The following is an 11,703-nucleotide window of genomic DNA, read 5'->3' as shown; positions in this document are numbered from 1 at the left end:
AAGGATAGATAAAGGATAGATAAAGGATAGATTAAGGATAGATTAAGGATAGATGCATACGTGTGGGTCTGTATGTTTACTTTTGTTGTTGACGGCAATAATATTTTTTTTTTCTCATCCTCTTTTTTTTCATTCTTAGATGACAACTAGGTAGACAGACAGCATGCGGGTGTATGTACACTCCCCCCTTTGTTCACAGGGAACAGAAGCTTTTCGTTTCCATCCCCTTTTTGATTTCTTCTGTAGTTTGTTTGTCTCTCTTTCTATTCTTGTGCATGCAGAAGGGGAATTTTTTTTTTTTTTCATATACTCCCTGGTTTCCTGAGGTGTACAAAAATCCTGATAAAGGCTTTCTTTCTTTCTTATTCTGTCGCTCTCCTTGTTTCCTTCCTTCCCTCTCTTTAAACTCTTTCTTTTCTTTCTTTCACTTTTCCTTTCCTTCTGCTAGTTCTTTCTTTCTCTCTATTCAGTTGCAGGAAAGAAGTAGATAGTAGACCTGACTGGGGCGGCGCTTGGTCGTTCCTTCTCTTTCTTTCTCTTCTTTCCTTTCTCAGCCTTTCTTTCTTTTCATCGGAAAAAAAGCAGACGATGGGTGGTAGTGAAACATGACAATAGAAAGAAGAACAAGGTGTATAGATTTCTATAGAGGTGCATGAGAAGAAAGAAGAAGGAGAGAATAAGAGTAGTACGGAGAGTAGTAATAGAGGCAAGGAATAGTGGAGTTAAGAGAGTCTAAGGACAGCTATGATTTGTCTTATGTCCTTGTGTAAGTTCGAACTTCCTCCTCCTCCTCTTCTTCAAGTATGTAAGGAGCCCACAACTCTACGTATCTATCTATGTATGTAGGAAAGTCTACTCTGTGTCTGTGCCACACACAATACAGAGGGGCGTTGAGTGAAGGCTGTACATACACTGCAAGGAATGCATGCATTCATGCATACAAAGTAGGCGAGACCGCTATCACGAAGATGAATGATCTCTATTAACTTTTTCAGTATCCAACAAGTCTAGTCGTAAAAGTAAGAGGTTCACACACTACTCATATATATATATATATATGTATATATATAAAAACCGTGTCAACTTTCTTATTCTTTCTAGTCGGTGAAACGATCGTTCTTCTGTAATACTAGGACTGCCAGTACCATTAGATTAAATTTACCTCTCTCTCTCTCCTCTTTTTCTTCTCAAGAAAACCTTCACACCTGATAGCTATAGAGGCACACGCTGCAATTCACGAGAGATACATAGAACTCCTAGTTTTATCTAACTATCTATCTATCTATCTATCTATCTATCTTTAATCTATCTATCTATCTTTAATCTATCCATCTATCTATCTTTAATCTATCCATCTATCTATCTTTAATCTATCTATCTATCCCCCCCACCTGTCATCTTCATTTCTCTCTCTCTCTCCTTCTTCTTCTGATTGATCGAGGGTTTTTCTCGAAGATCTATCTTTCTATCTCTCTCTCTACCTATGTATTTATCTTTGCATTTATTTATGTAGCCTCTCTCTATCCAGTGCACGTCTAATGCCTAGAGTTAATCAGGAGGAGAGAAAGACTGCTGCTGCCTTGTTCTCTCCACCCTACCGAAGAAACTTTTGCTTCTTCTTCCTCTGCTTCTCTTCTTACAGCGACTTTTACTTCAACTACTCCTCCTCCTCTCCTCGTAGGAATCCCACTAGGACTTTTCATGTTACCACCACTACTACTACTAATACCACTACTACTACTACTATTCGTACTGTTGGATGTCTGTCTTGTGAGAAGATCGCTTGCGCTTGTAGAAGAAAAGACTGAGCCCCTAGCTCTTCATTCCTCCTGCCCTCTTCTCTCTCTCTGTGACTTGACGAGCTGTCGTTGAGGAGGCATCAAAGGCCAAGCCACCTCCTCCTACACAGTCTCCCTTCTTCTTGTAGAAATGCCAGAAGAAGAGAGAGAGAGAAGAGAAGAAAAAGAAAAGGGAAGAGGTTATGCACAAGAAGAAGCAAAGAGGGAAGAAAAAGAAAAGGGACTTTCTGTTCTGTCTTTCTCTATTTCGTTGTAAGACTACTTCTTTTTCTTTTGAAGGGAGGAAGAGGTTCCTCCTTTCCCTCTATTGAGTCAAGTAAAAGAAGAGCATCTGCGGTCGGACTGACTCATTTGTTTTCTATTTGACTTGTCTGTCTACTTTCTTTCTTTCCTTAAAGATAGAGAAAAAGGCGAAGGTTCCCCAACTACTTTTGTTTCACAGAAGTATCAAAACATCTATCGACGAGGCAGCAGAAAGACCAGGAGCAGAAAGAAGAAGAAGGAGAAGAAGTATCTTCTACGAAACCTGCCTACGTACGGAAGGGTCGATATGTGTATGTATGTATGAAGAAGATGTACGTGTGTCGGAATGTGTAGGGACGTATGGATGGATGAATAGACGTATGTGCTAAGGTCTATCTATGCGTGCAGGTGAAGGCAGGCTGCAGTGAGATATATAGGAGGACTAGTCCTAGTAGTAGTCGCCCTGCTATAGCTACTAGTACTACTAGTCGTAGTAGTTAGAGTAGTAGTAGTAGTATGAGAGACCTACAGACATGCCGTCGAAGAAGAGAAGAGAGAGCCCGAGAAGAAGAGAAAGACGACGACACAGATAGACAGAGAGAGAGAGAGGAGACAGGTGATAACTTCTCTCCTGTCTCTGACGAATCTTTCTCTGGATGCTCTTGATTAAAGCAAGGAGAAAGAAGAAAAGAAAGAAGAAAAGAAAGAAAAAAGTTTTCTTTGAAGAAGACTAAATTGTTTCGTAAACCCAAAGAAGAAGTCGAGGACAGGGAAGAGAGACGGCGTCGTGGTGGGAGAAACGCACTGTACATACACCGAACATCGTAGGTAAGATAGAGAAACGAGAAGAAGGAGGGAAAACTTCTTTTTCTCCTTCTTCTATTCCTTTTCGAGGTCTCTTACACCTAGGAAAGGAGGAGAGAGAAGAAAAGAAAGAGAGAAGATCAAGGGGAGCGAAGCAAAGCCTTCTTTTTCTTCTTCTTTCTCTTGCTGGACTTCTTCTTCTACCATGGGAAACGCCTGCTACTTGGTCCTTCGAGAAGCAAAAAGAAAAGAAAGAAGACACGCAAGAGAGGGAGTGTCTCTCTCACAGTAACGGATGTGCAGAGCCTTCATCTTCTCCTGCATGCAAACGAAGAAAAGTCCCAATGAAAAAGCAAGAAAAGAAAAAGAAGAAAATCCCGACTATGAATAGCGATGAAACAAAATGTGTAGAAATTCTATAGACAAGAAGGCTATCATCTGTCTTCAAAAAGTCTCTTTAACACCCGTAAACAAATGCATACACATAAAACACACACCCTACACATACACATCTATATATATATATATATGTAGACATGCGTACCTATATATCTATCTATATATCTATCTATCTGTGTGTTCTCTATAGATAGATATAGATACGTGTGCACTTCATAGAGAATTACACACCCCTCTCTGTCTTTTCTTTTTCTGTGGATGTATCTCTACTGGTATACGTCCGTATGTGTATCGACGTAGCCTAGCATTGAAAGAAACCTCCATGTATATGTAAGAAGACGTATACATATGTATGAATATATGTGTACATTTACGTATGACTCTATACGCGTGCATACGTAGGTATAGAGAGATATTTATATAGATAGATAGAGGAGGTCTCCTAGCTACTTCTGACGCACTTCCGCATGTTGCAAGAGGAACTTGTTCATAAAATATTCTCTCCTTTTCTTCTTTCTCACTCTTTCTTTCTTTCTTTCCTTTTCCTTGGCAAGGTGTGGAGACTTACTTGCTTTGAGTTTTCTCTTTTTCTCTCTAATTTTAAACTTCTCTGCTAAAGCCTGCGCATTCTGATCGGACCCCCACACAAAAGAAAAGAAGAAGAAGCAAAAGTTAAGATTTCTCTTTCTTCTTCATTTTTCATTGCGGAGTGCAGGGATACACACACAGTTACACCCTTAGGACACCCCTCATAGACCGAATATAAGCCGGTGAGGCTGAAGAAGATGAAGAGAATCCCGAGAGACACTGTCATCGATATAGACTGGCCCACCTATCTCTACGTATACACTGGCCTGTATCTCCACTTTCATTCTGTAAATAGAATAGACACGTGCTCTTCTTCTTCTTTATTGATACTTAGATATACACATACACCTTCCACTAGCCGAGGACAAGCTCGCTCTCCTAAACAACAGTCCATCTATCTTCCATCTGTCTATCTTTCTATCTATCTTTAATCTATCTAGCTATCTATCTTCAATCTATCTATCTTTAATCTATATTTGTCAAGAGAAAAGAAGACTGAGAAAGCAGATCATAATATGAGAGCTCTGTCTCTCCTGTCTTTTCTCTTCAGATAGCGATCAAGAAGGAGGAAGACCAGGAGAGAAGATCGTAAGAAAAGCAAGAAAGATCCCCGACACTCTAGGCACCTGAAGGAAATCGAGTGTCTCTACAGACAGATAGATGCGACAGAGAGATAGAGACAGAAAAGCGATCTTCCTTCTTACTATATTGTTGTCATCTCCATTAAGTGCGCCCTGTGAAGAAGAAGAAGGGAAATCTCTGCTCTCTTGCTCCTTTCCTCCTCCTTTCATTCTTTTCTGTAGCAACAGGAAAAAGAAGAGAAGAGAAGGGAAAGACTTCGAAAAGAAAGTTTAGGGATGAAGGCTCACACCTAGCAATAGTAGTCAACTCTCTGCATGCTTAGAGAGAAGAAAAGACGGGAAGAGAAGAGAACAGAAGAGAAAAAGAGAAGAAGAAGAAGATTCTCTAAGAAGGGACTACCTTCTCTTTCAGAAAGAACGAGCGAAAGAAAGAAAGAAAGAAGGAATGCGTGAATGAGAGGTAGTCCCCATATATCTTTCACTGTGTCAGATGTCGGGTGTATGTACACCTCAGGTATGAACATGAAACGCATAGAAAGACTGATATATACACCTTATTCTAATCTGAAGAGAAGAGGAAAAGAGAAAGAAAAAGACAAGAAGAGAATCCATCACGAAGGGCAAGACATGTTTGAAAGGAAGAATGTTCTTTTCTCTTCTTGGAATGCCTCATTGGCTAGAACGTCAAAACAGTCAAGTAAAGAAGCCACCCTTCACGATTCTTGATCTATCTACGTCTCTATCTTCATACCTATCTTTGATCTATCTTTCATCTGTGTATTAATCTTGAAACGATCTCGTATCTATGTATATAGGCACATGTGTATGCACAAGGATGTATAGACGGAGGTGAAATAAATTTTCTATGGGGAACTCGAGCGAATATATCTGAGGACACACACGCAAACGCATATGAGAAAGAGACAGGAAAGAGAGAGAGAGAGAGACAAAGTCTCTACCGTGAATTATTCATCTCCCTGTCTATATACCTGTCTACCTATCCATCTATTTATTTATCTTTAATCTATCTATCTGGCTCTGTCTCCGAATACTGACGGAGGTATCAGATATTGCTTCCATGTACACTAATGGAAAGAGAAGGGGAAGAAGAAGAAGAAAGACTGGATCAAATACACAAGAAAGAGAAGAGACTTCCTGAGAGACACATTCATCGAGAAGACGACGCAGACGCACAGAAAGCATGATAGGAAAGATACAAAGGGTAGAAGAAAGACGAAGAATGAAGAGAGATATCTATCGGTTTCGTGTGTGTGAATGAAAAGTATTTATCTCTTTCATAGTTTTCTTTTTCTTCACTAGGTAGTAGGGCATGTATGTGTATGTGCATGCAGATGTAAATGTGTGTACCTACCTGGATGGAGTTTTGTTCTGATGGCTCGAAGGCTTTTTGACGATTTCTCTTTCTCTCCGCTGTCTTCGCTTGTCTCTTCTCCAAAATCTCTGCTGCTTTCTTCATCTATACGCCAAAAGAAAGAAAGAAAGAAAAGAAGAAAAGAAGGCGATGGAGACGAAGAGGCTCTAGCATATCTATCTTGTTTACCCTCATATGAGACGAGGAGACAATGGCCTGCCTCTATAACGGCGGACTCGCTCTTACTGGAGAGAAAAAGACTGAAGAAAGAAGGACGAAGAGAAAGAAGATAGAAATAAGAAAGAAAGCATGTGCCTAAATATATATACAGAGAGAGAGAGAAGGAGAAGTCTGTAGATAGATTGACACAGGGAAATAGATCCGTAGGTGAAGAGATAGAGAAAGAGAATCGATAGAGAGAAAAAGATGGACAGATAGACAGTTAGACTAGAGACATAGGTAGATGAGATCTACTAGACGAATAGACTGAAGAGAGATAGATTAAAGATAGATTAAGGATAGATTAGAGATAGATTAAAGATAAATTAGATATGGATAAGAGATAGATAGGTTAGAGATGTGTTTTACTTGTGTTTGTTCCTCAGTGACGAAGTATTCGCCAGATTCCATGAGAAGGTCTTCTTTACGAGGTGTTTGCTCCGGAGGGAAGAGAGACTTCTCTTTTCTCTTCTTAATCTGACTCTTCTTTAACGTCTTTCTCGCCACATTTCTCTTCTTAAACTGAGGCAAAAATCGTTCCCAATTCTCCTACAAGAAACGGAAGAAGAAGGAGAGTACATGATCATGAAGATTTCATGGGGAATGAAAGAAAGAGGAGAAAAGAAAGAGAGAGAGGAAGAAAGATAGATAGATAGGTAGGTAGATAGATGGACTAAGGTGAGATAGATAGATAGATAGATTAAAGATAGACATGACGTTCTTCCAGGTACTCGTGAAGAAGAAGAGTATGAAAAGACATGAAGAGAAAGGAGAAGAATAGAACGAACGAAGAAGATTCTTGCTAAGCCCTAAAGAAGAAGAGAGTGTCGAAGAAGAGAAGAGAAGAAAGAAGAGAGAGAGAAGTGAGTGTGTGAAGAGAGATGGATGTCTTGTTTGTCTACCTTAGCCAAGGCAGGGTCTTTTTCTAGTTCTCTCTTGATCATGAGCTCCTTTATGTGGTACACAGGGTGGATATTCTTCATACAATCCTCGACCAACCTCTGCACCTAGACACACCACGAGAAAGAAAGATTAGCAAGATCAAGAAAGATTAAAGAAAAGAAAACGTGAAGAGAAAGACTAAAAGGAAGAAGAAAGACAAGCCTCGGGATCGGGATAGTCATGACGATAATAAGGGAAATCCATCGAGACCTTCTTCTTCTTTTTGTTTCATTCCATTCAGGCAAGAAAAGAAAGAAAGAAAGAAAGATTAAGAGAGGTAATAGAGCCCATTCACATTCTTTTCCACAGAGACCACTCCTACACATGCAAACTACCCACTGTGTCTCTACGTGATCTATCTTAATCACGAATCAATCGACCTTGAATCGAGCTATCTTCAATCTCTCTATCGTTAATCTATCTATCGTTAATCTATCTATCGTTAATCTCTCTATTTCTACATACTCATCTCTATATGCATGAGGGTTCTTCGAAGTCTCGGTGCTTGTCTGCTGTATGAGAAAGAAAGAAAGAAAGAAAGGAAAGCTTCCTCTCCACCGGAGAAGAAAGAAGCCGCAGGAAGGAAGCAATCGATGCTTTTCGGAGCTAGCGATACTCGACAATCGAGAGAGGAACAACGACTAGATGAATCGACAGACTACCCCCCCCCATCACACTCTCTCTATACATGATCCCATACATTATAATATATACATACATATGTATATAGACAGATAGACAAAGATAGATAGATAGATAGATATGGATATGTAGACGAGATATCCGTATGTATAGAGATAGACATGTGAGTATAGATGGAGGAGATGTCTTCCACCTATGCTGCTTCTAGAGCTTCGCCTCTTTATCGACGAACACAGTGAAGAAACGACAAAGAAAGACAGACAGAAAGATAGATAAATCAGTTAGTCAAAATAGGAATAGGTAAATAGATTGGAGATAGATACATAGATAGATAGACTAAAGATGGATAGATAGATAGATAAAGACAGATGGATAAAGATAAGTAGATACATAGAGCGACAGATAGACTGAAAATAGACAGATAGAGAGGAAGAAGATGAAGAGGAGGGAGAAGAAGAAGAAGAGTAGGTTGAGATGTATGGTCTGGTGCATGTACATACGAGTTTGATGGATTTGGGCGAGCCCATGACTGATACAGTCTGCCCTTGAACGAGGACGTAAGAATTGGTAAGTAACTCTATCGCTTTCAAAGTCGATCCGTTAGGACCGACTAACCTCTGACGCCTCTTGACAAACTTCTCCTGAATGGAGAGACAAAAGCAACCGAAAAGGAAAGAAAATTTGGGAGAGAAAAAATAGAAGAAAGCGAAGATAACGATGAGGAAGAAAAGGAGAGAAAGAGCAGAGAAGAAAAGAAAGGAGAACAGTTTGGAGAGAATGAAGTTGCATGCGTGACCGCCATCACTGAGATACAGGGAGGAAGAAAAAGAAAGAAAGAAAGAGATATGAAGAAGAAGAAGAGATGTAGGGAAATAGTCGTTGCGCTACTGATGCTGAAGAAGATGAAGCAGATAGAAGAAGAAGAAGTAGGGGGAAGGCCACGAAGAGAAAGAAAGAAAGAAAGAAAAGAGAGAGACATGATAGAAAGATACACGAAAGAAGGGAGAGAAGAAAAGCGAAAAGGAGAGAAGAGAGAGAGAGAGAGGAAAAGAGCGAAGTGTTTTGTGTGTGCTGAATGAGGAGGATCGACCGAATCGATGCAACTCCCCACTACTACTCCAGAAAAAGAAGAAAAAGAAAGAGAATCGATTTGATCGAACTATTAATTAATTTATGTGCTGTCAATTATATCTTGGCTCAAGACCAAAAGAAAGAAGAACACAGAGAAGAAAAGGAGAAAAGAGAAAGATGTCTCCTTCTCGCCCGCCTTCTTCTTCTTCTCCTCTTGTGAGGTAAGCACCTTTCTATATGATAGCCCAGGAACCTTCTCATGTCCTTCTACGTATATATATATATATGTATATATAGAGATAGATATAGATATATATATATATAGATAGATATACATGTATAGATACAGATATATAGATATAGATCTAGATGATAGCAGACGAAGAAAGAGAAGAATGAAAAGTTTGCGTTTTACTACTTACTTTGTTTCTTACGATTCCTCCGATTTTGATAATGTCACAGAACATGCCATCTGGATGTACATACACCCGAAAGAAGAAAAAGAACACAAGAAAAAGACCAAAAAGGTCCATCAAAAGAAGATGAAACAGAGCTTAGGAAAAGAAGATGCAAGGAAGAGAACGAAAGAAACAAGAAGGAAGAGTTTGACTTCTTTTTCTCCCGTTTCATGCAATTCAGGGACTATGTCATATAATGAGGTGTACCTACACCTCGTTGCATGGAAAGTCGTCTTCTCAACTTTTCTGAACACCCACAATGTAGAAGAAAAAAGAGAGAGAAAGAAATGCAAACTTCACGCCCCTCTATCGTCTGTCTACAGGTAGTGCCTCTAGACGTGCGTCTTCATTTATCTATATATAGACGTGGATGAGCACATGACGAACATATACATGCACATATACATAGAGAGAGAGAGAGAGGGAGAAAGAAAGAGAAGAGCGAGGGATTTAAGATGGAAAAGAGAGATGTGGAGATACATGGATAAGGTGTGAAGTGAATACATGTGGTCGAGATCTTCCTATAGGCGTCGCGTGCGTCTTCTTACCGTCTAGAATTTTCTTCGCCTGAGCGATCGGGACGCTACGAGCTAAGAGTTTTATCATATCGCGAGCCTATAGACACACAACACACACATATACAACAAATACATAGACATACACCTCACTATCCATCTACATATATATATATATATACATATCTCTCTCTCTGTATATATCTATAGATCCGTATGTCCTTTCATAGGCGAGAGCCATCTGTGGGGTGGTTGGTCTCTCTATATATATATAGAGAGAGAGGTATATGCGTATCTATTATAGACTGGATCATAGAAGGGATGACGAGGAAGGCCTTTGTTGATAGAGAACCGTGCATGCAAGCAGTGTCTATACACACATCGATAGATACAGCAGAGAGCAAGAGAGAGAGAGATGGGAAGACCGAGATAAGTTTGTCGGCCAAACTTGATTTATTCTTCTTAACAATTCGTTCTCTCCTTGTAAAGACACACAGACAGGTGTAAATACACAAGAGAAGATCTTCAGATTCAACTCTTCACACATCTCTGTGTACATACACATCTGTAGAGACATGTCTAGAGATACAGATCTGCATAAACAGACTTTTTCAGCTATCTTTGGGTCAGCTTTCCTCCAAACATCTAGATCTACAGAATGAAGACACCCCCGTAGTGGCTCTCCACTTCTTCTGCTTCCTGTTGATATAACACGTGTGTATGTACACCCCGACATGAATTGACTTGTGTGTTGTACGTCACATATACATGATGGAATCTCCCTACATTAACATATCTAGCTATCTATGCATGCATGCTTGTGTACGTGTCTAGATAGAAGGAGCAGCAGGCAGAGAGCACCCTTGGAGATGAGAGAGGAATAAGGAGGAAGAAAACTACTTTCTCTAGCTCTAGACAAAACACAGAAACCTCACATTAAGAAGAAAAGATCCGAGAAGAGAGAGAGAGAGAAAGAGACAGAGACAGAGAGAGAAGGAGAGAGTCAAATGCATTATCTCCTCTCCATCCTAACTTGACGACAACAAGAATAAAACTCCATACATCATATATACACATATATCTCTCTAGCTATATACACATATATATACATGTATATATCTCTCTATCTTTAATCTATCTATAATGTATCTCTATATGAATCTTTCTCCATCTCTATGTGTGTATGTGTGGATGGATGGACTGATCCATAGAGGGTGTGTACCTTGAGAATAATGTAGGGGTCGTAAGTCTTTTTGGTCGTTCGGACAGTCATGGAGCCTTCGATAAGATCTAGCTCTGCTTTAACAAAGTGCACGCCTAAGACTCTCTTCACTTCAGGCCAGACTTCTTTGAGATATTTCTCACGATACTGCGGAAATAGACACGCAAAACTGCTCTCCTCTAACATGCCTCCTGGATTGTACTCCTGCAACAAACCAAAGACAAAAGAGAAAGAAAGAAAGAAAGAAGAAGAAAAGGTGAAAGAAAGAGAGAAAGCAGACAGAGCTGAATAATGATGATAGAGGAGAATGATACAGAAGAAGAAAAGAGAGAGGGAAGGAAAAACGTCCAAAGAGAGAAAAGGAAAAAGGAAGGAAAGAGAGAAAGAGACAATTGAAAGGTGAGAAGAAGGAGGAGAGAAGAGAAAGTAGGAAGTATGTCTTCTCTTTGGGAGGAGGCAAGAGAACTACTACTCGCCACGCACATCGGCAGCTTTTCTCTCACTCTCTCTGTCTGTCTGTCTATACATAAGATTAGAGAGAGAGAGAGTGTGTGGTCTGGCGTAGAGGAGAAAATAGATCAAATGCATGCGATGACCAGCGCATGCATTCAAAGAGATCGAGGAAAAAAAAGAGAAGAAGGAGAGGAAGAAGAAGAAAAGAGAAGAAGAAGAAGAAGAAGAGAGAGAGGGAGGAGAGGAAGAAGAAGAAGAAGAGAGAGAGGGAGGAGAGGAAGAAGAAGAAGAAGAGAAAGAAGAAGAAGGAGAAAACTGTCAGCCTCTTGTTCAGCAGAGAATGAGACAGATCTCATGCACATCAGTACATCCCTATACACATCTACCTATCTACC

The 11,703-nt window shown here is 39.9% G+C and overlaps 1 protein-coding gene across 1 annotated transcript; it reads right to left on the bottom strand.

The window, feature by feature from the left end:
- Positions 1–3,031: 3,031 nt before the first annotated feature.
- On the bottom strand, positions 3,032–11,332 carry CSUI_005918 (ribosomal rna assembly protein). The gene is made up of 10 exons (XM_068066084.1): positions 10,856–11,332; positions 9,667–9,733; positions 9,083–9,132; positions 8,090–8,230; positions 6,908–7,012; positions 6,375–6,554; positions 5,787–5,891; positions 4,538–4,630; positions 3,814–3,874; positions 3,032–3,164 (listed from the first exon to the last, which is right to left on the bottom strand). The coding sequence occupies exons 1-10, from the start codon at positions 11,039–11,041 to the stop codon at positions 3,130–3,132; spliced, it is 1,023 nt and encodes a 340-aa protein (XP_067921939.1). The 5' UTR covers positions 11,042–11,332; the 3' UTR covers positions 3,032–3,129.
- Positions 11,333–11,703: the final 371 nt, after the last annotated feature.

The sequence above is a fragment of the Cystoisospora suis genome (genome assembly GCF_002600585.1).
Source record: "Cystoisospora suis strain Wien I chromosome Unknown contig_2930, whole genome shotgun sequence".
In the NCBI taxonomy this organism is placed as follows: Eukaryota; Apicomplexa; class Conoidasida; order Eucoccidiorida; family Sarcocystidae; genus Cystoisospora; species Cystoisospora suis.
Note: the sequence above shows the minus strand (reverse complement) of the source record. Positions and strands in the feature narration are given on the sequence as shown.

What these genes read in the sequence shown, in the direction of transcription:
- CSUI_005918 (XM_068066084.1), bottom strand. Translation starts at nt 11,041, where the DNA reads ATGTTAGAGGAGAGCAGTTTTGCGTGTCTATTTCCGCAGTATCGTGAG. An exon ending in GAGGAATCGTAAGAAACAAA is followed by an intron (nt 8,231 to 9,082) that starts GTAAGTAGTAAA and finishes CTCTCCATTCAG; the next exon opens with GAGAAGTTTGTCAAGAGGCG. An exon ending in AAGACCCTGCCTTGGCTAAG is followed by an intron (nt 6,555 to 6,907) that starts GTAGACAAACAA and finishes CGTTTCTTGTAG; the next exon opens with GAGAATTGGGAACGATTTTT.